This window comes from Salvelinus alpinus, chromosome 25 (assembly GCF_045679555.1).
Source record: "Salvelinus alpinus chromosome 25, SLU_Salpinus.1, whole genome shotgun sequence".
NCBI lineage: Eukaryota > Metazoa > Chordata > Actinopteri > Salmoniformes > Salmonidae > Salvelinus > Salvelinus alpinus.
Genome location: NC_092110.1, coordinates 10,134,767 through 10,162,012, shown reverse-complemented (window position 1 = coordinate 10,162,012; position 27,246 = coordinate 10,134,767). Strand labels below are relative to the sequence as shown.

General features: G+C 44.6%; 1 protein-coding gene across 7 annotated transcripts in view; it reads right to left on the bottom strand.

Annotated features, from left to right (window-relative positions):
- Positions 1–27,033, bottom strand: part of hectd1 (HECT domain containing 1) — a 28,069-nt gene extending 1,036 nt beyond the window's left edge. Inside the window, exons 1-40 of one of the 7 annotated variants that reach the window (XM_071365551.1) lie at positions 26,801–27,032; positions 24,676–24,959; positions 24,156–24,390; positions 23,467–23,694; positions 22,986–23,267; positions 22,168–22,438; positions 21,727–21,803; positions 21,080–21,178; positions 19,615–19,729; positions 18,654–18,828; positions 17,311–17,449; positions 16,943–17,113; positions 16,534–16,756; positions 16,033–16,296; positions 15,690–15,766; positions 15,158–15,292; positions 14,730–14,876; positions 14,344–14,438; positions 14,141–14,246; positions 13,875–14,009; positions 13,517–13,656; positions 13,078–13,401; positions 12,788–12,954; positions 9,870–10,046; positions 6,993–7,805; positions 5,963–6,184; positions 5,564–5,742; positions 5,122–5,278; positions 4,734–4,956; positions 4,565–4,619; positions 4,071–4,253; positions 3,505–3,721; positions 3,136–3,346; positions 2,725–2,926; positions 2,285–2,422; positions 1,478–2,109; positions 1,143–1,221; positions 962–1,055; positions 709–859; positions 264–408 (exon numbers count right to left, since the gene is read on the bottom strand). In XM_071365551.1, coding sequence (XP_071221652.1) covers positions 264–408; positions 709–859; positions 962–1,055; positions 1,143–1,221; positions 1,478–2,109; positions 2,285–2,422; positions 2,725–2,926; positions 3,136–3,346; positions 3,505–3,721; positions 4,071–4,253; positions 4,565–4,619; positions 4,734–4,956; positions 5,122–5,278; positions 5,564–5,742; positions 5,963–6,184; positions 6,993–7,805; positions 9,870–10,046; positions 12,788–12,954; positions 13,078–13,401; positions 13,517–13,656; positions 13,875–14,009; positions 14,141–14,246; positions 14,344–14,438; positions 14,730–14,876; positions 15,158–15,292; positions 15,690–15,766; positions 16,033–16,296; positions 16,534–16,756; positions 16,943–17,113; positions 17,311–17,449; positions 18,654–18,828; positions 19,615–19,729; positions 21,080–21,178; positions 21,727–21,803; positions 22,168–22,438; positions 22,986–23,267; positions 23,467–23,694; positions 24,156–24,390; positions 24,676–24,815 — 7,623 coding nt within the window. In that variant the 5' untranslated portion in view covers positions 24,816–24,959; positions 26,801–27,032. Of the gene's footprint in view, positions 1–263; positions 409–708; positions 860–961; positions 1,056–1,142; positions 1,222–1,477; positions 2,110–2,284; positions 2,423–2,724; positions 2,927–3,135; positions 3,347–3,504; positions 3,722–4,070; positions 4,254–4,564; positions 4,620–4,733; positions 4,957–5,121; positions 5,279–5,563; positions 5,743–5,962; positions 6,185–6,992; positions 7,806–9,869; positions 10,047–12,787; positions 12,955–13,077; positions 13,402–13,516; positions 13,657–13,874; positions 14,010–14,140; positions 14,247–14,343; positions 14,439–14,729; positions 14,877–15,157; positions 15,293–15,689; positions 15,767–16,032; positions 16,297–16,533; positions 16,757–16,942; positions 17,114–17,310; positions 17,450–18,653; positions 18,829–19,614; positions 19,730–21,079; positions 21,179–21,726; positions 21,804–22,167; positions 22,439–22,985; positions 23,268–23,466; positions 23,695–24,155; positions 24,391–24,675; positions 24,960–26,800 lie in introns of all 7 variants that reach the window. The other 6 variants (XM_071365552.1, XM_071365553.1, XM_071365554.1 and 3 more) reach the window with 6 other exon arrangements.
- Positions 27,034–27,246: the final 213 nt, after the last annotated feature.

The following is a 27,246-nucleotide window of genomic DNA, read 5'->3' as shown; positions in this document are numbered from 1 at the left end:
CTAGGGGGAACAATTAGGTTAACTGTGTTGCAGTCACAGCCCTGCTCTATAATCCTGGAGTGGCAGATTCAAGTGGTGGAGGTAGTGTCATTACAATACTATGATTTTAAAGCTGAACAGAATACATTTAATGTCAAACATTTCCCAAATTTCTACTGACAGCATTTCTGAAACATATCAACCTCATTAGGATGGCTTACTGTACTGCAAGGTTGACAAAGTTCCCTAAACTCAGCAGTGATTGGTCTCATGGAGAGCCTTACCTTCCGAACGATGGTGAGGCGTGGGTGCAGGTTGGCCAGACCACCAGGGGGCAGAGTGGAGCATCCTGTGGTGAACTGGAGGAAGGCTTTCCTCTCGTCAGATGACATGCCACACAGCACCCGCACAAAACGCAGGAACCCAGGACTGTGGAGAGGACGAGAACAGATACAGTTAAAAAGGTCTCCAGCAAAATATGAAAACAACAAGCTGTTAGATAGTGTCAGTTGATGTACTGGCGCAGCAGTACAAGGTCCCATGTTCCTCTAGGAACTAAGTAACGTTCTGGTCATGTTAGCGACTTCGCCATTTCAGTTCTTGTTATTTGAACCCCTTTTAAAACACGACCAACACCGTCAATACAAGGAGATCTAACAAACGTTTTTCAAGCTGGCCAGCGTAAATGATCTAGTCTATAAACTGTAGTAGATACGAGGGCCATCATACCTGTCCCGAGTGTAGCCCAGCTTAGGCTCTGTGTAGTTCATGACGTCCTCAGATGTCCAGGAAGGAGACTGGTTTCCACAGAGGATCATCTGCACCTCCTTGTGACTGAAGGAGCTCAGCTTCTCCATGGGGAACACTCGGTTAAAACCCTCTGAGAAAATAAGTTAATTTCATTACATTCAAAATGTAGTGCGCAAACAATTTTTTTCTGTGATTACTAACGCTAATCCGCATGTTGTTTCAATAGGCATACCTCTGAAAGCCTCCATTTGTTTCTGGATGCCAGTGTGCATAGAGAAGTCAAACATGAGCTCCACATACTCCTCGGCATTCTCCATGGTCACCATCTGGAAGGATTAACAGAGGGGCACAGGCCAGATTTAGACACCACTCATCTAACCAGTAAAACTCTAGCGGTGCAGTTCTCTACCTACCTCGTCATTTCCATTGGGCTTCAGGTCCACTGCTGAGAACCCATGCACTTTGGATGAGGGGCAGAACTGGAAATTCAATCTGGGAGAAAAGGGACTCAAAATTAGCCATGTTGAATGACAACGATACAGCGGTCAAGGATCAAATAATGAATCAGCATAATTGGAAACTGAACAGGTGAGCAAATTGTAAAAATGTACCACAAGTGATTATACGTCACCTACAAAACAATGTAATTAGCAAAAATGCCATTCCAATTCAGGATATTATCCACTGAATTCTTGACTAAATTTAAGAAGCTCTCTCAGTAATGAGTGGTGGTGGGCGCTGTGCTCACCCCAGGTCCTCTACACTAAGTGGTGGTCCAGAGCCCATGGGGTTCTTCAGCATGAGGTCCTGCAGCCTAGTGTTCTTCTCATCCTCAGACAGACTCTTGTTCCCCAGGATCAGCCTCCTCTTCACCGCCAGCTCCTTCATCTCCTTCAGGAACTTGGCCCGGTGGGGGTTGACGAGTTCAAAGTCCTCCCAGGTCAGGATGCCGTGGTACCAGGCCGGGGGCTTGGGTTTAGGGGGGTCCAGGATGAACTCGGACTTGGAGTCCTCGTCAAAGCTGCCGATGGAATAGGTGTCCTGGCTCTCCTCGGTGGACGCCTCCGACTGGATCTCTGAGAAGTGGCGGTGCTGCTCGGTAGGATCAAGGAGGAGAGGGCCTCCGCGGGATGCATAGAGCAGCTTGGACATGTTGCTCTTAATGTCACCCATGCAAAGAAGCTTGAAGAAGGGTCGTGAAATGGGCAGGTCCACCAGGCGGTTGTCCTGGATGCACTTGGCCAGGAAGACACCGAGGAAGAAGAAGAGTTTGCTGAGGCGCTCCAGCTCGTCACTGTCTTGGGGGAATGGGGCCGGGAACAGGCCGCAGGAGCGCTGGACGTAGTAGCCTGGAGGTTTGAGACCCCCACCCAGATCCACCTGATAGTACAACACACACAGTTAATCCCCAAAAATATTAAAGTGACACTGACATAGTTCATAACATCTAAACATACAGTATGTTGTTTTTGAGGAAAATGAGAACATGTAATTGCATGGATATTGTCCAAATATTACTGTTTAGGTTTTCATGTGACAGTAAAGCGGCACTTGCCTGGCGAGACTCATCGTCTGGGAAGTCGTCATCACAGAGCCAGATACCCAGGGAAGTCCTCTGGAACTCAGCTGCCACCAGAGCATAGAACTCCAGGGTGGGACCGAGGCCTGTGCCCTCCTCCCCCTGGAACTCAACCTGGGAAGAGAGACATATTGGTCAGTCAATACGAACTTTCATAGCCATGCCATTCAAATAGGGGAACACATCACCAAGCTGTAAAAAACCCCAACATGTACAGTAAGCTTACAAAATTGATGACTATGAATTGGATGAATGAGGACTTATTTCACACCACATAGCATTATGTGGACCACTTATTCATGGCAACCAATAATCCCTTCACACAGATCCTCCATTGAGCGTGCTTTATAGGCCAGGAGTAAAATGTATGTGCTTAAATCTGGCGTAATATGGTGTAATCTGGCGTGGTGTTTTACCTCCAGAACAGACTTCCTGTCGGCATGGATCTGCATGACGCTCTCAGCCCACTCCATCATCTGGTCTCCGCGGGGGACCTTGATCCTCTCGTGTTTGAGCCGGCCCACCCTGAACTCCCCAGGGTCGTCCCTCCGCACTGTGGTGGAGGGCCGTGAGCGCTCCATGGTGGCCTCCCGCCGGTTCTGCAGCCACACTATTGCCCTTGAGGACACAGGCACATACAGGGTCAGTATAGAATAAGGTGAATGAAATGGACAGCACTCAAATAATTTATCTTCAATAATAGGCCCTGTAATATGTGAGGGAGCATAATGTTCGTTATTCAATGCAGTACAAGACCATGCACCATCTTCAGGAGAATACAGAGTGTGACAGACACGCATTTTTGTTACATGTCAAGTAGCACTAACCTGGAGGCTCCAAATGCAGTGCAGGTGAAGTACAGCTGCCGGGTCTCGAAGGGGATGAGGAAAGGACACTTGCTGGTAAGCTGCTCACACCACTCTGGGAGGGCCCCACTGGCCAGGGCCAGAGGCTCCTCTATCTGCTGGAGAATCTTTGTTGTGACCTTCTTGCTGGTGAATTCCTCAGGCGATGCATTGAATTGGAGGTCATCCACATCTAGTCATTACACAGTAGATTAACAACATGTGTCATTAAGAACACAAACAGGGGGGGTATGAAGGGGTGTAGCCATAACTTCCTGGTAGTTGTGTGTGTGTGTGTGTACCAATGATGAAGAGGATACAGAGTGTGTGTTCCGAGATGTGTATCCGTACCTTCCTGGAAAGTGCGTGCGTGGGCGTGGGGGTCTCCCCCGATGATGAATAGGATACGGAGTAGCTGGAGCACGTCCTCCACTCCACAGGCACTCTGACTGGAGCCAGCCTTAGCCTGGGCCTGCTCCCTGGCCACACTCAGAATGTCACAGGTCTGCATGACACCCAGAGACCCAGGGCTCAGGCCCCCTAACCTACATCCATGCTCACAGAAGTCCTGCAAGCAATCATATGGACCGTGGTTTAAAACCGGATGTTTCCTTCAGCTCCCTGCCTATACTAACTCTCTGATTAACAGTGAAGACAGTAGCATAAAACTGGACAAGGCTATTTTACTGTACAATTACTGCATTCTCGTATGACAAAATAATGAAACGGAACAGATTCACAACACTGACGTCTATGGAAATCATGGTAATGCATTATCTACAGAACAGCCACAAGCCATTTAGCTAAAGAAAACAGCAACAACTGTCTAACACAAGTGACAGTCAAGCAAGAAAGAAAAGGATATCAAAAGAGAAAATAGACAGATATTTAAGCAACATCTTGATGTCGTTCTATACCTTGTATGCAGCTATGAGCTGAGAACAATTTCTGTTTTTCCTAATACTTTTATTAGTGCCGGTTAATTTCCAGTGGCGCAGGAAAGATGAGTCTGCATTCTTCTGCATGTAGGTTATCAAGTCATTCTTTGGTAATTCATCAGTGCCAAGGTATTGCTCCACATGCTCTACAGACCAGCAACCCTACAACAGGAAGAACCAAATGTTGGTCTTTCCTGATTGTAAAGTCTCAAGGCAAATAGACATGCATTACAGTAGATTGGTTTAACCACTAAAGAGGCCGGTGCAGTTACTCTAGTTACATTATGACTAATAGGGTTTTCAGTCACAGTCTCCTTGCGTCTTTAAAAGGTTAGTGAGGTATGGCTGTCTAGCTGGCTAACTATCCAGGAGGAACATTTAGCTACACATTTGAGAACAGCCACAGAAATTCACAGCCAAGATTTGAATGGGCAGGATAGAAAGACTGAGGGGATGTGAAACCTGTCAATTACCATCTTTCTACTTTCCTTCTCTTTGTCTGAATCCTTCATTTCTCTGTACATTATCCTGCAACACAGAAAGTCGAAACATCATTAAGGAGATCAAAAGGCTATTTTTAGATTAGGTTTCACCACAGAATCACGAGGAAAAGCTAAAACAACAACAACCATTCAGACTTACGTATATGTGGGTTCCCAGATCCGCCGCAGTTTATCTGACTTGACGCTCCCGCTGCAGGAGAGCTGGAGGAGCTTCTGGACATAGTAAAAGATAGTACCCTTGTAGTTGGAGAGAGGTAGTTCAACTTCTCGGGTGGTTCCAAGCCCTGCCACTTTGAGGATGAGGGCGAGGTGGGGGGAGGGGGGACACTCAACCTCCTCCTGGACTTCAGAGCGAGGTGTACCTGTAGGGACAAGGAAAGACGTGGAGAAAAAGCTCACCACTGTGCTCTAGAGTTCAACTGAAGCACGTGTGAAAGACTTGCCATTTGTCTAGTAATCATGTACAAAACCAAGTCCATTCACAGTCATACATATTGAACTGAATACTGTTGGTGTGGTGTGTTTACCTGGGGGAGGGATCTCCAGGTCAGTGGTCTGCTGGACGTTGGTCCGGCCTGGTCTGGGGTCGAACGCCGGGACTAAAGCAGAGAACTGGCGTTTGAGGACAAAGTCATCATCCCAGGTTCTACGCCGACCCCCTTTGGTTTCATACTCTTCCTCTTCCTGTATAACACACGACATGAACAACCGCCATCAGCTCTTTGGGAATGGCAGACAAGGTACTACACCCAACACAAACATGCAACACCGATATTAGACATCTACAGGATAAAGAAACATTTATAAAAACAAAACACTAACAAAAATCACATACATTAAATCACACTTCACAATCCACAGAATTTACAGACAAACTTAAGGGAGGTTCAGGCAACTATTTTTAAAAAGGGAGTACAAGCATGCAATCGACAAGTACACTATATGAAGAGAAACTGCAACAAATTTTACCCTATTAAAATGAATGTGGAAACCAAGGTTTACCCTGGACCGTACCAAAACTTCCTCATACTCTTGGTCTTCCTGATTGTCATCCTCGTTCTCATCATCATCATCATCTGGCTCAGGCAGATCCTCTTCATCATCTAACTCGGCCAATAGCGTGTTAGCGCGACAGCTGTCCAGGAAGTCTGCAGGGAGAGCACTCAAGTGTGAGGTCTCACTAGAAACAACTCTGATCATCATGCACTTCTCCGAGACAGAAAGCGCTGGCCAAATGTATGAGGAGTCAAGATGTGCCAAATGTTAACATGGATGTTAGGCAGTAGAAACACGTTAAATGTTGAAGAAGCTGAGGAGGTGTGGAGGAGGAAAGAGATGTATAATAATAGTAGGTCTAGTATAGCCTACCATAGAGGGAAAACTCAGCTTCCTGACCAGTGTCGCTCTCACTAGACGTAGAGGTCAGGCTGGTGGTCAGAGTGTTACTGAGCAACTGGCCAACCGACAAACCTGTGGTTGCCGTGGCTACATTATTGCTGCTGGTTACTATGGATGTGGACATTGTAACAGTTGAGGTGGTGCCAGTGGTTGTGAGGTTAGGAAAGCTCTGTGCACCCATGAGAGGAGAAGCTGCAAACAAACAAAAACCAAAAAATGCGATTAGTTCCCAAACAGAAAAAGAAGCAGGTATTATTTTGACTGATTCCAGTTCAAACAATGCTGGTTGTTCTTCTACCACTACACATGCTTGTCACATTCAAGCCTCAGTCAGCATCTTCTGACCACTGGAAGTCATGTTGAGTAAATAAAATGTCAACATTATAAAATGATCCACTGCTCACTATTTCTATAGCTCTATTTAAGGATGACAAAAAAAATGGAAATTAATTAATTTTAGTAATGCACTGTCAGCAAAGGCAAAAAAGGCGTTGGATTCTCCTTGGTTCAACAAGATAGCTTAATATTAGAGCAAAGACAAACAAAACACAACACAAAAGCAACAACACCACTCTTATGTGAAGCCAGTAGTTATTCTTCTTGTTTTGATCCTTCCCTTTGTGTGGTGATCAAATTATCAATATTGAACACAACGCAAAACATTTTACATATATTTGCGACTTGTGCATTCACAGTACTTGTTCAAACATTACACGTGTCCTTGCAATGTAAAATTGACAACTACTCCAGGTTGTAAACATTTTATAATTTATTAATTTATTAGTGTACTAGCTGAAGCTAAACTCTACTTTTATGTAAAAGTGTGACCAAATCTCAAACCCAAGTTAGAAGGCTCCTTCTACAAGTCATGCCAATCATGTTCAATAGCCGGCTGGACAGTGGTCCCTTTATGTGCACTGAAGGCTGAGGAGAACTGAAGGCTGAGGGCTGTGTATCCCATGCATCCCTGGCCTGCAGACAGTATAGGCTGAATACTCACTTGCAGTGCTCATGACGTTTCGTCCCAGTGTGTTGGTGTTGTTGTCGCTGCTGCTGCGACTCAGGTTCATGTTGTTGGTGGCATTGGTGCGGGACATGTTGGGAGCCCTCCTCACAAACGATTCCATGAGGCTGGCCTCCCGTGACGACAGGTTGGGCACGCTGGCACTGGAGCTCATGGGAGCGCTGGTCGCCAGCAGAGAGCTAACGGACAGACGGGCGCTGGCCGCAGAACATAGAGGCCTCTGGGAAGCCGCCTCCTTACTGGAGGACTCGGACACGGAGCTGACGTCAGGCGAGCTGACGCTGACTAGTGCCATGGAGATGGACGTGGCGTCTACAGCCTCTTGCCTGTCCGCACCTGCTTTCCGCTCGCCTCCCTCAGCAGTTAACGTGCTGGACACGCATCCAGCCTCGGAGGACAGTACCACGATGGGCTCTTGGCCCTCTGCCCCGATGGTGCCACCACTGACCCCTAGGACCCCCCCCAGCAGGCTCTCGGCCCGGCGCTCTACCTTGGTGGAGCTGAGACTGATATCGCTGCTGCTGGCCACGCTACACACCGAACTGCTACTGCCCTTCCGGCTTGAAGAGCTGGCCCCTGCAGCCGAGGAGGAGCCGCCCTTGTCCGGACAGTTATTTTTCACCAGGCTGCTCCAGGACTGCGCTGTGCCTGAAACAGTGGATGAGACAGGTTTGGGTGATGGCGCAGACTCAGGGTCGTACCCTGGCGCAAGCTTGAGGTCAAATTTTCCTTCAGCACCCATACGGTAAGAGTTTGAGCCACCAGCATCCCAGGTGACATCAATCCAGCCTGGAAAGGGATATGAATGTTGTGAGACCCAGCAGAGAGCAGACAGCAAGTCAAGACAGCAGCTCGGCTTGACACTGGACCAAATACCTTTGTTTATGACAAATGACAGGTGGGCTGAATACAGCTTCAGACTAATTCAACAACAGCATGCCATTATATGCAGCTATGCTGAAGCTGATAGTATGTTTAGCATATTGCTGAATAGTTAAATCAATGGCAAGTCTAATTGAGATATTGGTTGTCTTAACAATACTGTATGGTCTAGTACTCTGGTCCAGGTGAAGCAATCAGATAGAAATCATGAGTTACAGAAAATGACAAGCAAAGTAGAATTTTGCAAATGCGAAGCTAAAAGCCACCGGAGAAAAAGGAACTGAAGAATATTTTTGTCAATGTAAATATAATATAGTTGCAATGGAGTGAGTCTATTCAGTGCTTGCAAATTGTGACATCAACATGCACTTAGTTGATTGATGGAGACAATTAGTCAAAAAGTATTTAAACACATGGCTACCCAGAGATCTAACAGATAGCTTGTACAAGTACGAAAAGGTTACCTGGTACGTTGGGGGAGAGGGTTGCGCTTCAAATTAGCAAACTAATAACAAAAAGGGTATAATGGTAGTGACAGTTTTGCAAGTTTAGTGAAATACGTAAAATGATCATGAGTGGTTTTAAAAGACGTTCGGCATACAGAGATAGGTAATATGTGATGCTTTTCAGGCCCTTGTATTTAATAATGCGGCAGGAAGAGCAAGAGCCCAATATAATGCAGTCTAGTCACACAGCAGAGCAGTAGCACTGACTTAGATCAGCCACTAGACTGCTTTGCAGTTAAAGTGCTTTTGAAGGTTATTATTTATCCTTCATTAACAAAGAATGGCCTTGTTTCCCGATTGGATTGGAGAGGAGTAAGTAATAGGCCTGTAGCGTGAGGTCAGAAGCAGAAGAGAAAGTAGGAAAGTAACAGCCTTTAGTGGGAAAGCCATGAAAAAAAACACTGTCCCGTTTAGAACTGTGTAGTAGCACCGGCCACCTGTATAATGTCATGTAAAGACCTTGTTTCTGAAGTTACTGATCAGGGTTAAGGCACAGATGTTATGTAAGCGCAAACATTATATTAGGACATAATGAACAACTGCTGGTTGATTTCTTTCAGACCAACTCAACCCTTAGTATTTAACATACAAAGGTGAGACGAGAGAGTTAGTAAAAAGGAGATTTGGGTTAAAGGGCAATTCCGCCAGTTTCAACCTCCTATTCATTATTTCCAGCACCATACCAGTGTCTACATATGTGAAAATGTCACGTTTCTATGCTCTGTAGTTAAAAAGGTCCTAAAAACTGCTTCTGTGACATCAAAGGGTAAGAATAAAAGTTTTTAAAAAGCCTGCAATGAGTTTCAGGCCAGAGGGAGGGAATGTTATTGCCCCCACGTCACCGCAAATCTCAGTGTTTGAAAATCACTGTTAAAATGTTTTAATTTAATCATTTTAATTGGGTAGAACTTTTTAAACTGTATATTTTTTCCCAACAAAAAGTAGAAATGCACCGTTTTCACATATGTAGACACTGGTAATGGGCTAGAGATAATGAAAACGAGGTTGAAAAGTGGTGGATTGCCCTTTAAGATGTACTAAAAGGCTCCTCAAAGCATGTAAATGCACTTGATGTTCACAATTTGTAAAAAATAAAAAATAAAATAAAATGGTCTACCATATTTGTATCAATGACTCCATTGTTACTAGTTTTTGCACACCCTATGTTCAATAGCCATAGTTACGCAGCCCGATTCCTCTGAACAACTATTATAACACTCCCCACATGTGATGATGGGGTGACATATGGGTTTATTCTGGGATAAAGCTCTGCATTATGTCCTGCCTTAGCAGTTTAAACATGCATCATCATGTCAGTCGACTAAGTCCCTTAAGAATATTTCTTAAACCCTTTTTTCATAGAAAAACAAAAGCTTTCTATGCAAGCTGTGTGTGTGGGGGTTCAGTTCCACACACAGGGACATTATATTAGATGGTGTGGGCTTAGGCTGTAGTAGAGTTTTACCGTTATGGGCCTCCCCCGTCACCGTACCCTCTCCTGCTGGGTTGCCATCCTGGTCTCTCCACTTCCAGTCGATGCCCCGCACCACGCGCGCCCCTGGCACTATGTACTTCATCACCTGGGAGCGGAACAGACGCCTCTGCCTGCGTAGATTGGCCTCTGCCTCCTTCACTGCTTTACCTGTGGAGGGGAGAAGGAGACGGGTCAGATTGCTTGGAGTCATTAAAAGCAAATGAATAATTATTCATAAACATACTACACTGAACAAAAATATAAAAACGCAACATGTAAAGTGTTGGTCCCATGTTCTGAAATAAAAAGACCCCAGAAATGTTTTACGCAAAAAAAGCTTATTTCTCTCAAATGATGTGCACAAATGTGTTTACATCCCTGTTAGTCAGCTTGCCAAGATAATCCATCTACCTGACAGGTGTGGCATGTCAAGAAGCTGATTAAAACAGCATGATCATTACACGGGAACAATAAAAGGCAACAAATTTGCAGTTTTGTCACACAATGCCACAGATTTTTCACATTGAGGGAGCGTGCAATTGGCATGCTGACTGCAGGAAAGTCCATCAGAGCTGTTGCCAGAGATTTCAATGTTCATTTCTCTACCATAAGCCACCTCCAACATCATTTTAGTGAATTTAGCAGTACATCCAACCGGCCATACAACTGCAGACCACGTGTATGGCGGTGTGTGGATGAGCGGTTTGCTGATGTCAACATTCTGAACAGAGTGCCCCATGGCGGCAGTGGGGTTATGGTATGGGCAGGCATAAGCTACAGACAACGAACCCAATTGCATTTTATCGATAGAAATTTCAATGCACCGTGACGAGATCCTGAGGCCCATTGTCATGCCATTCATCTGCCGCCATCACCTCATGTTTCAGCATTATAATGCACAACCCCATGTCGTAAGGATCTGTACACAATTCCTGGAAGCTGAAAATATCCCAGTTATTCCATGGCCTGCATAGTCACCAGACATGTCACCACCCATTGAGCATGTTTGGGATGCTCTGGATTGACGTGTACGACAGCATGTTCCAGTTCCCGCCAATATCCAGCAACTTTGCACAGAGTGGGACAACATTCCACAATCAACAATCTGATCAACTCTATACAAAGGACATGTCGCGCAACATGAGGCAAATGGTGGTCACACCAGATACTGACTGGTTTTCTGATCCAGGACCCCTACCTTTATTTTTTTAAAGATATCTGTATTCCCAGTCATGTGAAATCCATAGATTAGGGCCTAATTCATTTATAACAATTGACTGATATCCTTATACTTACTCTAACTCAGTAAAATCTATGAAATTGTTGCATGTTGCGTTTATAGTTTTTTCCCCCAGTATACAACCAGTGTCGGCCTCAGCAAAAAGAGTGCTCCTCGCATACACAGTGCCTTCAGAAAGTATTCACATGCCTCGACTTGATCCACATTTTATTGTTACAGCCTGAATTTAAAATGGATTGAATGAAGATGTTCTGTCACTGGCCTACACACAATACTTTATGTCAAAGTGGAATTATGATCTTCAAATTTTTTACAAATTAATAAAAAAGCTGAAATGTCTTGAGTCTAAAAGTATTCAACCCCTTTATGGCAACCCTAAATAAGTTCACAAGTAAAAATGTGTTACTTGTGTGATAAGTGATTTTTGAGCAACTACCTCATCTCTGTACCCCACACATACAGATAATTGTAAGGTCCCTCACTAGAGCAGTGAATTCAGACTCAACCACAAAGGCCACAGAGTATCACAGTATGTGTCATAATACCCATAAAACCTAGCAGTCAAACAGGGAAATGGTTCCAATCGTTTTCCCACCATTCATTTTTCCCATCGGACGATTTTAGAAACACTAAAATAAGGGCCGTTTCATGTAGACTTAACCTGGCGTGACCTTTTGATAACCGTGTAAATCTCTTTAGGACAAGGTGACTTTTATCAATATAAAAGAGGCTACTGAGTGGCGCAGCAGTCTAAGACACTGCATCTCAGTGCAAGAGGCATCACTACTACAGTACCTGGTTCGAATCCAGGCTGCATCACATCCGGCCGTGATTGGGAGTCCCATAAGACAGCGCACAATTTGTCCAGCGTCGTCCGTGTTTGGCCGGCATTGTAAATAAGAATTTGTTCTTAACTGACTTGCCTAGTTAAATAAAAGGTTAAATAAAAAATCAATATATTATTTGCCTACATTTACCCCACAAAAATTCTGTGAACTGTCTAGTGCAAGTTTTAAATTGACAATACCTGTTAGCAGAAGAGTCAGCAATAGATGACGTGCTGGAGCTTGCAGGGATTTGTAGTTTGCATGATGTTTAATCTGATGCTAATTAGCAATTTAGAATCTGAGTAAATAGAGCCAAATATATTGATAAGTCACCTTGTCCGAGAGATTTAAATGGTTATCAAAACGTCACGCCAGGGTAAGCCTACACGAAACACAGACCTTATTTTAAGTGTTTCTAAAATCCCCTAACTAATTTACGGTGGATAAACAATTGGAAGGCTTTCCCTGTTTGATGGGTAAAAATAATAAAAGCAGACATTGAATATCCCTTTGAACATGGTAAAGTTATTGATTACACTTAAGATGGTATTTCAATAAACCCAGTCACTACAAAGGCGTCCCTTCTAACTCAGTTGCCGCAGAGGAAGGAAACCGCTCAGGGATTTCAGGCCAATGGTGACTTTAAAAGGGTTACAGAGTTTAATGGCTGTGATACGAGAAAAGTGAGGATGGATCAACAGCATTGTTAAAATCATTAAGTGTTTTGACTGTTCTTTGACAGCACTGGTGAGAGCTTAGACCCCCAAAGAGCTAGCAGAAGTAGCAAGAACAAACTCCCTAGATGGAAGAAACTTTGAGAGGACCCAGGTGCAGACTCTTACCTAGCTGATCCTCACACACGCCGCTGACGGTGCCGTAGATCTCCAGGCCTGACAGAGACAGGTAGTGGGTCTGCCCGCTGGCATTCTTCCCCATCTGCTTGATGCGGATGTGTCTCCAGCCCTGCTTCTCCTCTTTCGAAGGGTCCAGAGGCCAGGTGGCTGTGGACCTTCGACAGGACAGGACACAAACTCACAGTTAAAATCAGACTTACAGGTTTAGGGTCCTGAGTTTTTCCTGTTGAGAATCTCCTGCCCTATGGGCCATTCTGTCTGGGACAAGGCTTACTTACCCTGGCTCGTTGAGGCTGCAGTCATCCACGTGGGTGTACAGACTCATCCAGATCTGGCCGTCTTTGGACACCTGGAACACCCAGTTCCTGAGGGCAGAGCGGCCGTAGCCACGGGCATGGCGCAGGGTGTAGGCCGAGGGGATGACCCACAGGCCCAAGTCGATGGCGAACCACGCGTTCTTATCGTCGTTGGTGTGGCAGTTAAGGGCAGAGCTGTCCCGACTCAGGATGTCCTCCAGTCGGCCGTAGGGCAGGTTACGACCCTCAGAAGAGGTCACTACCACCAGGCCGTAGGCTGCTGGGTTCACCCACTCATATGCAGTCCTGGAGACACAAAGGAAACACTAAATTAATACAAGGTTGTTTTTCTTATATTGGATCATGAGCATTAAGCTCATTATCAGGTCTTTGTACATAAAGACAATGGGAGGAGACTTACTTTGCATTGGTGCCAATCCAGTAAACTATTCCGTTCTCGTCAAAGTCATGCTGGTGTCTGAATGTGAAGGTCTGTCCCTCTCTCAGTTTCCTGACGAAGATGAAGGAGGATCTGTCAAAGTCGTACCACTGCTTGGCCACCTGGAGGAGAGAGAGACGAGATTACGTGCATGTTTGAGATTGACTACATTGCAGTCGGAATGCACAGAATCACTGATCTTCAAATCACCTTGCATACTAAATAACTTCTATTATGTGATCAAGACTAGCACCTCAACTTGCTCAAACTGATCCCCTCAAACACACCGAATGGCAGATAATGAGAGGATGAAACAGGGTTGAAGTAAAGGGGGCGGTACCATCTTGAGGAGGTACTGCTCCAGAGACTCCACGGTGGCCAGGGGCTCCATCTTCAACATGCGCCCTGTACGGTCGATCAGCGCCGTCTCCCCAGGGGCACGCTCCAGACGGAAACGCAACCTCCTCGTCAGGATCTAACACACGCACACAAAGAATGACGAATCCGTTTTACTGACCCTAATCAATAAACAGGTAGCTGGAACAAACAAACGACTGGTCACCACCACTAACACTAGTGTGAGGTGCGGCTGGAGGAGAGACTCACCTGCAGGTTATAGGTGGAGCCTGGGGTGTCATACAGATGCAGAGGTAGCCGCTCAATGGACTCCAGGACTGCTAGTAGTTTGCGGATTAAGGCAACTGCAGGTCGGCTGAATAAGTGGGACAAACCAGGAGATGAGCCACTAACACTTTATTTAAAAGAAATATATATAATAATTTATATTAAAGTCCAAATTATTAGATTACCTTTCATCATCTTCGTTTTCACTGAATGCAGTTTTAAATACATTTATCCTTTCCATTAATGGTTTACAATCATGTTTCATGTCAAGTTCAACACTCTGAAAAAGAAAAGAAAAAACAGGAATTGAGCAGGAGTTGGACTAACGACACAAAATATTCAGATTCAGGAAGTTTTATTGTCCCAACATTGAGGAAGTTGGACGCCCAGACAGTGTTGAGAACAAGGCTAAGCAAGGAAGAGAAATCTGCAGACCAAATGGATTCCTATATAGTGCACTACTGTTGCCCAAAGGGCCCTGGTGAAAAGTAGTGTACTATATTGGAAAAAGGGTACCATCTTAGACCACATCCAAAATGCCTCAACCATCCATTGATCCTAACCTACTTACATTATTAAGGACAGTAAAAAGTGCTTGAACGAGGCCACTGCTGCACATTTCATATGGGGAAATGGTGTTTTCATCCTTGAGAACCACAATCAAGTTTTCCAGAGCCGTTTTCATCAGGTCTCTCCATGTGTTCTCTCCCTCGATACACTGCAACAGACAAAGCAGTACATTTAACTTTCACCGTGCCATCAAACCTGTCGCCTATAGCTTCAGACAGAACAACCAAGAGAACAAAAACTCCATGTCAGAGTAAGTCAAATAAAAATCTACTCAATCTTATCATTGTAGCGATTTCACTGTAAAATATTACTGAGTGCTGTTGTGCGAGTGTTCCAAGGCAATTCCCTCACCCCCGTCTGTTGGTATGCATAACGTTATCGGATTGTGATATAAATGAGGTTAGAGTTGATGTGCTTCTGAGTTAGTACCTGTCTGTTGGTATGCAGCTCCCAAGCAGACTCCAGCTGGGTGGCGATGTTTCTCAGGGTGACCACCACCCCCCTGGGCATGCTCTCCACCGCCTTGAAGTGGTCTTCATACAGGTCTCTGGCCACAGTCTTCACCTACATTTAGATTTTACATTTTAGCCATTTAGCAGACGCTCTTATCCAGAGACACTTACAAATCCAGCGCATTCAACTAAGGTAGGCAAAACAACCACATAGCAAAACACAGGAACAGACAGGGAGGAGATCTAGTCTCACTGGGCAAAGGAAAGACTGGGGGGTAACTACAGTATCATAGAATCTAAAAGAATGATATGACGGCTTAACAACTAGATGGGTAATATGTCATGCGTTCTAAAGCAAAAAGACAATCTGTGTCCCTGTCAAAAGAGACAAAGTTAACTTCTAAATTCAGGGAGTAGGAAGCTGGCTTTAGAGAAACAAAAAAACAAAAAAAATACTGGAAAACACTGAACAGCAGACTGACGTCACTGCTAGAAAACAAAACATCCACCTTCTGTTTTGTTTTCTCCAATTTGGATTTGAGCTTCCTTCCTCTCTTCCCAGTCCAGCCGGTAACAAACTCTGACCCTGTACAACGCAAAACAAACAGAAAAGGAACTATTAGAAAGACAATCCCCATAGAATGCAAACCAGACTAGGAACTGGTGCACTTGATGGCTTTCCCCTGGCCATCACCACCTCCCCTCATTCTAGCAGAGGATATCCTTACTATTGATTTACATTTTCCTTATTTAGAAATTTACATTTCTAAATGATTTAGGAACACTTAATTACAGAATGAAATACAACATGAATTCTATGACCTATATGCACTGAAGTCCAAACCAACTGACCTAGTGACGTTTCAGCGGTGAAGGAATGCTTGGTGCCCCTATTGGACTCGAACACGAAGCCGGGCAGGTCCTCCTTGAGGATGGTGGCCTGCTGCCCGTCAGAGTTGTGGATGGCGATCTCTCCCTCCTTCAGGCAGGTCAGGGACCAGTTCCCCACCGTCAGCTTGGTGGGACCCAGGGCAGACAGGATGGGCTGGCTGGCTGTCACAGGCTTCACCTGGCTCCGGGCACGCTGCAGCTTCTCCAGAAACTCACTACGACTCTCTGGGTGGGAAAACAAGGATATGATGATGTCGTCGTTAGCACATTAGACAAATTGGAACATGTTGATGTTGGTTGCGAAATCACCAGTATAATACTGTTATTCATTCATTTAAAACTGCATGTACATAAGTGGAGGGAGCTCATACTGGCCTTATGTCCCAAAGGAGATGAAGAGGAATAAGTAGCTAGTTGGGGGAAGTTCAAGTCATAACAGTCCAGGTATGTAGCTAGGTCTACCTGAGCTGTCAGAGCCTCCCTCGGGGCTGCCGCTGGAATACATGGTGGCCAGCTTGCCGTCCAGGATGAAGCGGAACCATCCGTTGGAGCCGTTGGAGAGCTCCAGGGCTGCAGCGTCGCTCCAGATGTACAGGCAGTCCCTCCCCCTGATGACGGACCAGTCACGCCAGTGGTAAGGCTTCCCCTGCTGCACCTCTTTGGCTTCCTCCTGGGGCTCGTCCTCCTGGCAGGACAAAGAGAGACATACATTTACATTTTAGTCATGAAGCTGACACTTATCCAGAGATAGACTTGAATGATACATGTATATAATAATATATTTGTAGAGTGCTTTTCATTAACATACAGACATCACAAAGCTCCATCAGTGCATATTTGGTCTGACTGCAATGTGGTGTTCTTATTTCACCTTCTCTGGTTTGGACTCCTCCTCGTTCTCGTCGTCTGAGGTGGGTCCGGCCAGAGTGGACACCTTGTTGATGACGCCCAGCCTGGCCAGCTGGTCAAGGAAGACGTCTCCTCCCTTGTCCACCAGGTCTCTGATGATCTGCAGGGCCAGCAGGTGACCGTCATCATCATCCTGTGGAGGAAGAGAGACACCACAGTTAACTTAGCCTCCAGACACAAGCACTGTGGATGAAACCTGGTGCAACTAGAGAGCTTAACAGGCATCAGGTCAGTGGTGGACGGCATTGTTAACAGTGGTGGGTCACACACATCTCCTAATCCAGCACAGTGGAACACACACAAAGGGATGGATGTCATGTATTGCCTTACCTCCTGATCCAGCACGGTGGCGGTGATCTCCACTAGCACGGTTGGCAGGTTGTGACCGGCGTCAGAGTAACACACCTCCTTCAGCAGCACCTCACAGCTGTAGTGGATCATCTTCCTGATCAGAGCCAGGCTAGCTTTCCTGGGGGGGGGGGGGGGGCATGTGTTAATGGTGTTGTGTCAATGTATTTGCATATATCCCTACTGAAATGAAAATACATTCAGGCGCTTAGTCATATAAATAGTATTATGTACACTACCGTTCAAAAGTTTGGGGTCACTTAGGAATGTCCTTGTTTTTGAAAGAAAAGCACATTTTTTGTCCATTAAAATAACATCAAATTGATCAGAAATACAGTGTAGACATTGTTAATGTTGTAAATGACTATTGTAGCTGGAAACAGCAGATTTTTTATGGAATATCTACATAGGCGTACAGAGGCCCATTATCAGCAACCATAACTCCTGTGTTCCAATGGCACATTGTGTTAGCTAATCCAAGTTTATCATTTTAAAAGGCTAATTGATCATTAGTAAACCCTTTTGCAATTATGTTAGCATAGCTAAAAACTTATGCTAATTAAAAAAGCAATAAAACTGGCCTTCTTTAGACTAGTTGAGTATCTGGAGCATCAGCATTTGTGGGTTCAATTACAGGCTCAAAATAGCCAGAAACAAAGAACTTTCTTCTGAAACTTGTCGGTCTATTCTTGTTCTGAAAAATGAAGGCTATTCCATGTGAGAAATTGCCAAGAAACTGAAGATCTTGTACCACGCTGTGTACAGTTTTATTGCTTCTTTAAATCAGCACAACCGTTTTCAGCTGTGCTAACATAATTGCAAAAGGGTTTTCTAATGATCACTTATCCTTTTAAACTGATAAACTTGGATTAGCTAACACAACGTGCCATTGGAACACAGAAGTTATGGTCTCTGATAATGGGCCTCTGTACGCATATGTAGATATTCCATAAAAATAAAATCTGCCATTTCCAGCTGCAATAGTAATTTACAACATTAACAATGTCTACAATGTATTTCTGATCAATTTGATGTTATTTTAAAAATGGACAAAAATGTTGCTTTTCTTTCAAAAACAAGGAAATTCCTAAGTGACCCCAAACTTTTGAATGGTAGTGTACATCTATGAGCTTAGACAACTTATACAGTAACAAGAGCATTTTGTCTTGTGTGGGTGGGAGGGAGAAGTATCAAATGTGTTTGAGTCAATCATCCTAGTCATTGGTAACATTCTAATGATTTTATGTTGCATAGAACACACTGGTAACGTTACAGTACATTTATATGGACCTTGGGTCGATTGGTCAAATGATTCTCAAAGTCACCTAATAGAAGGTAGCATGGTTTGCTGAAAGGTTTGTGCAAATACTGGTAGCAGTCTCTTCAAGTAGATTGGGGCCATCTCTGGGTCTCCTTTGGGTTCACTGCCCTCCTCCTCCTCCTTGTTCGCATCTTTCTTCTTCTTGTCCTCTCCTTTGTTAACGGGGCACATCCAGTCTCCTACAGAACAGAACACAACAGGTTGTCACATAACCACTGTCCTTGTTTTCAGATAAAGAACATGATATGGGTCACTCATAACCAAGGTTTTTTACTGACAGTCGGTTAACCCAGCTGCTATGTCCGTTGGTTGCGGTGGTGGAAAAAGTACCCAAATGTCATACTTGAGTAAAAGTAAAGAACTTAGAAAATGACTCAAGCAAACGTAACCCAGTAAAATACTAGTTGAGTAAAAGTATTTGGTTTTAAATATACTTAAGTATCAAAAGTAAAACTAAAAGTATAAATAATTTCATATTCCTTATATTAAGCAAACCAGATGGCACCATATTCTTGTTTTTTTAATTAACAGATAGCCAGGGGCAACACTTAGACATAATTTACAAATGAAGCATTTGTGTTTAGTGAGTCACTAGATCAGAGGCAGTAGGGATGACAAGGGATTTTTTCTTGATAAGTGGGTGAATTGGACCCGTGTCCTGCTAAGCATTAAAAATGTAACGAGTACTTTTGAGGGTCACGGAAAATGTACGGAGTAAAAAGTACATTATTTTATTTAGGAATGTTGTGAAGTAAAAGTTGTCAAATATAAATACCCAAAAAAACGACTTTAAAGTATTTATACTTCAGTACTTTACACCACTGGTTTGTTGTTTGCTCGTTGTTGTTTCTATGTATATGTAACTTCGAAATAATTTCCTCCTCAAGGACAACAATAAACATCAACTCCCAAATCAAATCGAAAATCATTGGAAGGTGTGATTATGTTCATATATTATAACTCACCAGGAGACTGGAGGATGGCTACAACCTCACTGTGGCCACGCTCCCTGGCTTTATCCAGGGGAGTTTTCCCATCTTCATCTCGGAGGTCAGGGTTGGCTCCATGTCGCAGTAGAGTCTAGAGACACAGACAGCGATGCTTACTAAGGAAACATGCATAGGGTCTAACTGTACACTATTTACACAAAAGTATGCGGACACCCCTTCAACTTTGTGGATTCGGCTATTTCAGCCACACCCGTTGAGTACACAGCCATGCAATCTCCATAGACAAACATTGGCAGTAGAATGGCCTTACTGAAGAGCTCAGTGATGTTCAACGTGGCACCGTCATAAGATGCCACCTTCCCAACAAGTCAGTTCGTCAAATTTCCGGTCAACTGTAAGTGCCGTTATTGTGAAGTGGAAACGTCTAGGAACAACAGCGGCTCAGCCGTGAAGTGGTAGGCCACACAACGGGACCACCGAGTGCTAAAGTTTTTTTTTGTCTGTCCTTGGTTGCAACACTCACTACTGAGTTCCAAGCTGCCTCTGGAAGTAACGTCAACACAAGAACTGTTCGTCGGGAGCTTCATGAAATTGGTTTCCATGGCCGAGCAGCCACACACAAGCCTAAGATCACCATGCGCAATGCCAAGCGTCGGCAGGAGTGGTGTAAAGCTTGCCGCCATTGGACTCGGGAGCAGTGGAAATGCGTTCTCTGGAGTGATGAATCACGCTTCACCATCTGGCAGTCCGACGGACTGTGTTTGGCAGATGCCAGGCGAACACTACCTGCCCCAATGCATAGTGCAAACTGTAAAGTTTGGTGGAGGAGGGTTAATGGTCTGGGGTTGTTTTTCATGGTTCGGTCTAAACCTCTTCATTCCAGTGAAGGGAAATCTTAACGCTCCAGCATACAATGACATTCTAGACAATTTTGTGCTTCCAATTTTGTGGCAACAGTTGGGAAAGGCCCTTTCCTGTTTCAGCATGACAATGCCCCTGTGCCCAAAGCGAGGTCATTACAGAAATGGTTTGTCGAGATCGGTGTGAAAGAACTTGGTCGACACAGAGCCGTGACCTCAACCCCATCGAACACCTTTGGGATGAATTGAACTATGAGCCAGGCCTAAATGCACAACATCAGTGCCCGACCTCAATAATCCTTCCCGCAGCAATGTTCCAACATCTAATGGAAAGCCTTCCCAGAAGAGTGGAGGCTGTTGTAGCAGCAAAGGGGGACCAACTCCCTAATAATGTCCATGATTTGGAATGAGATGCTTGATGAGCAGGTCTCCACATACTTTTGGTCATGTAGTGTATTTTCAAACATATAGAGAAGGATGGAGCGCCGTGCTCAATTTACATTCATTGAAATCAACATAAACCAGCGCCCAACACTCCGGCTCCTGGGCCTTTGTCAATGGATGTTGGTCAAAAACAGAGCATCAGAAGATATTTCCTATGTTAAAGAGAGCATAGCTACCTTTGCTACTTGAGGCCGCCCGAAACAGGCAGCGTAATGGAGGGACGAGGACCTCTGACCTCTGTTGACATCAGCACCTCTCTCACACAGGAACTCAACCTGGGACACCAACCACAACAAACAGGAGCTATTCAACATGGTCCAGGCAAAGGAACACTTTTAAAAACATTGAAACAGCAAATAGAAATGTATGTTTCTTATGAAAACTAGTCCATGCAGTCCTTCCTAGTCTGTTTTCTTCTGTTTGGAGCCTAATGAATACAAGGTGTTTTGTAAGACAACGTGATAGACCTGTGTTGTGGTCTGGTTTCGAGGTGACAAACAAGCAATTATTCAACCAAACCCTAGTAGTCAGGCTGCATTAGGCCACATTATGGATACACACCATTCATTCATGTTTATGCTGCTGTTTGTTGCTATGGACACCTATTGTCAGAGCCTTGAGCACTTCCTGGTTGTGAACAGCTTTGTTCTTCCAGCTCAACAGGGAGGAGATACTATCCTTAATTTCCTGGGCACAATGAGCCATTCTGTTCTGTTCTCATGTATAATGGCCGCCATAATGTACAGGGTAAACTATTACAATTACCCTGTAAAGAGATGGAGGGATACAGACTCAAGTCTAAAAATAATAGCTAACATCTTACCATTTCCTGTGTGCCAAACGCAGAGGCCCAGTTCAAAAGAGTCTGCCCAACGTCATCCATGAAATTCACTTCAAAAGCTGAAACACGGGAATCATTTCGGGGAATTGACAAAGCGTGCACGCCATCATAAACATGATACATCTACCATTATGCAAACAAAAGGCTGAAATTAATGAGGAAAAAGGGCACCATTCCACCTGATTGGACAAGCTTCCTCTGCCACAACCCCCTGTAGCCTCCAGACAGAAACACCACATGGTGATAATAACAAAGGTATCTTTTGGTTATCACTACAGCAACATCCTCCAGGAACAATAAACAACCTGATATTTACATTTAGTTATTAAGAAGAGGAGGAAGAATAAAACATAGGATGTCAGCTTCCCAAATGGTGCCCTATTCCCTTTATAGTGCATAACCTTCGACCATATATCCACCCACCCCCGGTGTCGATTGCGTCGATGAGCGCATCTGTGTCTTTGCTGCGGATACAGTCGATGAGCTGTCGGTGGGAGCGCTCCCCGGAGCTGTCCAGCCGCCGCAGGCCCGGGATGCGTCCTGTGGTGCCAGCGGTGGATTTGGGCAGAGCCTTGCGGCCCTCAAACAGCAGCACCAACAGCAGGTCCACGAGACGCATGGTGTCCAGAACACAGCGTTCATCCCCCTGCAGGGCACTCTCCATTGAGTCAGGCAGCGCAGAGCGCAGAAGATCCTACACACACACAGGAAACACACAGGCGCGCACACACACAGGGAGGAGGCAAAACAAAAACACAGCTGGAAATTATTACCCCAATTCATTATTCTCCTATGCTAGCCATTCTCACTTCATCATAGCTCTCATTACAATACAGCGCTCGTCACTGAAATATTCTGAAACTGGAACCTTTCCAAGTTTTTTGTTTGTTATTACCGTTAGCTTTTAAGATATTGCAGTTCATACATTAACATTCTGTGCCAATAAAATTGTTTTGGAATAAATTATGAATTCTTACTAATACAGAAATGTGTCCCAGAGGGCACATAACACCAAACACAGCTACCAATTTGGCAGCAAATTAAACTGCAATAATTTGTCAAGAAGGCTAAGGACTTCATTTAAAAAGCATTCTAATAAAACTCCTCCCAGAGTGTAGTGCCTTTGAGATTTGGGCTGGTCCTTGAAGATTACATTTCAGAAAGGGTATATTGGACCAATTTGTTTTGTAACTCTGTATTTTTTTTTTTTTTAAACAAGACCAAATGTAAAATGTCCTTACATGGGTGACGAGGGGAGAACCTCTGCACAGGGTGGAGAGCAGGCTGACGATGGTGGACACCTGGTTGCTGAGTTTGGAATCAGCGACTGTGGGTTGGGCCCCAGTGGAGGCCCGGCCTGGCTTACTGGTGGAGGAGGGGCCAGAGACCGTGCCTCCTGCAGCAGCCATCCGGGACAGCAGCTCTTCTGTCAGCCCGTGCTTGGCCAGAGGCGCCGGGTCCACCCCTCGACGGGTGAAGCGGTCCGCCAGAGAGGCGAAGCAGCGAAGAGCCCCGTCAGACACCTGTGGATCAATGGGTTGCATTTTAAATCAATAACAATGGAATCAACCAGACCTTTGAGCTTCTTTCCGATGATAATTGAGTCGATTTATATACTACCTCTCCAGAACATCAAAGTATTTATATGGTAAAGGGAAAACTCATCCATCCACCACCAATGTGTCCCCCCACTGATGACTCTTGAGTGGGTGTTCTATTCACCTGGTGGTCCTCGTGTTTGAGTAGGCTGGAGAGGGACTCCACACAGGTCTCCAGAGAGGAGTCCTGGGGCTCCATCTTGCTGCACAGGCGAGACACCACAGCCATGGCAGAGTGCAGGGTGTCCTTATGGACCAGATGACCGCTGTCCCGGATGAAGCTAAGCACACAGTTCAGACCCCCAGCCTCAAACACTGCTCCAGACTCCCTGGTACAGATCAGCTCCAGCACCTGACAAATGACAAACACAAGTTCAGTCAACAAAATAATACATTCATTATTGATTATTTACGGTGTTATTTTATGGTGTGTGGTCAATCTCACTATGGCCTGTACACAGCACCCGACTACTTTTGAGAGTGAGCATGTTCTCTATTATTCTACAAACATAAGCCCTTCCTCAAACAGATATACTTGTTGTGTACACTACAGATAGAGGAAATATGACCTGCATATTCAAGACTTCATTTGCATCTTCTGATTTGAATAAAACGTCTCCGGTAAAAGGGAAAGAACGTTCTCTTGCGTAAACAGTGAAAGGGAGCCTGAAGCCACCAGTTGATCACATGAAAAATGAAAAAGGCAAGGGGCATAATTGAATAATGTAGAACCAAAAACTAGATCTCCACACTGGTATGATGTTCCCTAACTGAGTCTTCGTCAGGAGCATTTTCGTAATAAAAAAAGCATACCTTGACACACTGCTCTGCCAGGTCTCTGCTGGTCCTGTTGTTGAGCTCCACCACCACCAGGCGGTTACACAGTGCCTTGATAGCCCCCTCCACGCCAACGATCCTGCGGGTGCACTCAGCCGACACGTCCAGGTAGTATGTGATGGCGCGGGCCGTCACCTCCAGCACGTTGTCCGGAGCGCTCTCGTCCAGGAAGATCTTACACAGGGCTGGGAGGAAGGTGCGTGGGGGACACCTGGGAGAAGAGGACAGAGGACATTTTTTTTTACTTTTATTTATCCCATTAGAAGGAAGTTAGAAGACCTCTTACGTACCTCTTGAATGACATATAAACAAGCAGCTGTGCATGACTCATTAATCACATAAAAGGAGTTGTTGTTTTGTCATTATACACAGTTTGTATAAGCACTGCATTGTCCTCAACAGTATGACAACAGCTTGGGATGTTTGAGAGATGTTTGTGAGCCCAACAGTTGACATTTGTGAGATCAACAGTTGAATGTGTGTGTCTGTGACTCACGTCTCGAAGCAGCGGTCCACATTGTCAGACATGAGCAGCAGCATGCAGAGCTGCTCCAGGGCGATCAGCTGCATGTCCCTCTCATCTCCCTGGCCCATCTGGAGCCACTCCAGCAAGGTGTCTGGGTCCACGTCCGCCATGATCACCCCCCTGCTACAGCTCCCTATCTGGCACCTAGCCCAATCACTGCTGTGGGCTGAGCTGGGGACTCATCCGCTGGATGGCGAAAACACTGATAGGTCCAATCACTGCTCCCTCCCGTGTGTCATGAAGTCCTCCTTCACCTGGGGGAGGAAGGGAGACAGAGGGAGGGATGGGAGAGAGAAGGTAGAAAGAGAGAGAGGTAGAGAAAGCTGGCATTTAGTTTAGTCATGGCTGCCTCAAATTTGCAGTGGCCAATGGGATTATGTTGGGCAAGTCAGAACAACAAAGGTTTGTAGCTAGTTTATGTGTAACAGCTGAAACATGGTAATTGGTATAAAGAACTAAACAACAACAACCATGACCTTTCCTCTCAGGAAAATAAGTGGGGCACAAAACCTAACAACAACAACCATGACCTTTCCTCTCAGGAAAATAAGTGGGGCACAAAACCTGTTCTCCGGCTACTGTATGTAGAGTGGAGGTAGCATCTCAACACAATAGTGAGATCAAATATTTTCAGTTGGGGGGTGAACTACATTGATTAACAGCAGAACCGTCTCCTTTGTTAGAGCCTGGATGGCTACAGGCTAAACAGGCTTGGGGCATATCATCTTATCAACAGATTAATCACAAATTGACAGAGTGCTTGAGGTTTCTATGACTCTAGCAACCCAAGAGGTTGTATTGAGCTATTGTGTCGGATTTTGGCCTAGGTTCCATTTCCTTTGAGATACAAACAGAATGTCCAAAAAAGTATTGTAGGTAGGTAGAATTGATCCATCTTTCATTATTTACAGTCTGACAATAGAGACACTAATTAAGCCTATGTGCAGACATCTCTTCACTAAAGTGACATGATAATCATTATTATAGTACCTAATGTCACAAATATCGCCATAAAGGAGAGCAAATATGTTCAAGTCAGCAGTTCTTTAAAATAGGCCTATCTAGCTAGCTAGTTAGATCATGACTTGGTTCATTTTTACTGCCACTGCAGGCCAGCTAACGTTAGCTACATGACTAAGTTAGCTTGCTACTGTTAGCTACCTTTGCTACTGTAATTGACAAGCTACTGACGTTTCAGTTGTGACAGACAACCTAGCTAGCTAAAAAGTGGCAGTATAAAAATCGTACTGTATGTACAAACAAGCTAAACTGCATAGTTAACATAAACAAGCTACCAGTTCCTAGCTCTAGATAAGGCCCCACCGTTACTGACCCGCTAGCTAGCCCAGCTCTATCAGCATAGCCATCTGTCCACGAAGACACGTCATAACGTTGACCAGTTAGCTACATTATTATCTGATGTTGTTCTTCCATAAACTGTCTTTTAGTACTGTAGTCAGTTACGTTAATGTAGTTCACTTTTGGCTATTTTTAGCTAAATTAACTAGCTAGTTAGGGATTGTTACGTTTGTTAGCAAGTAACTGGTAACTGGTAACCGGTTAAAGGCTTTTGCCAGTAAATTCTAATATATTAAATACGAGTTAGCTACTTCAAGCTAAGTGTGTGGTGGGAGGGAATCTAAACATAGCGGACTGTATAGAAGTACGCCAACAGGCAACATTGTGTTTTTCTGGTTGATCTCTGCATATCAGTTTTAGCCAACTGGCTACAACAAGCTAATGTTTGTCAGTGTAACTAACGTTATCTAACAGTTAACTCCTAACGCTGTTCAGATTAGCTAACGTTAACTAGCTAGCGAGACACCCAGTTGTCTAAAATTAAACAATTACATTACAAGCAGAAAATATTTACTAGTTAACATGCATATTTAGAGAATTGGAAAATACTGAATAGTTCAAACCACGGTCGTAATAACAGCTACAATGTTATAATACATGGCCTGACCATGAACACATAATCCGCGAGGCTTCAGTTCCAGGAGAGCCCAAGGCCGCCACAGTTTCGTCAGTCACAACACATAGGAAAAATTGGGTCTCTTGGTTTACAGCACCAACATATCAGATAATCACTCACCGTCTTTCAGCAGATGACGAGAAGAAAATGACGGTCGATCAAACAAAATAGTATGTAGAGGAACACGCTAACCTAAGAAAAAACAGCTTAATTCCTAGGTATTTTTACCGAGACATTAAGGTCAAAGTGGACGGTAATGCAATACACATCCGAGCGAAATGGAGAGCCGTTTCGTTAACACAGTTGGCTCTCCGTCGTATGTATCACGAGGCTACGAAGTGTCCTAGTGTATACTCCATTCACAGTATGGAAGGCGGCGCTACAATACGTAGAAAAGCACAGACCGCATTTCCATAATTACTTTATGTAAACGATGGACCCCACTGTGGCCCCCCAACATTCTAGGGTAACTATCTTCATTGGGCATACTCAAATTGGTATCATTCTTGAATGTTACAGTCAGTCAGAAAAGGCTAAATACATGCATATGGTGTCATAGACAAATG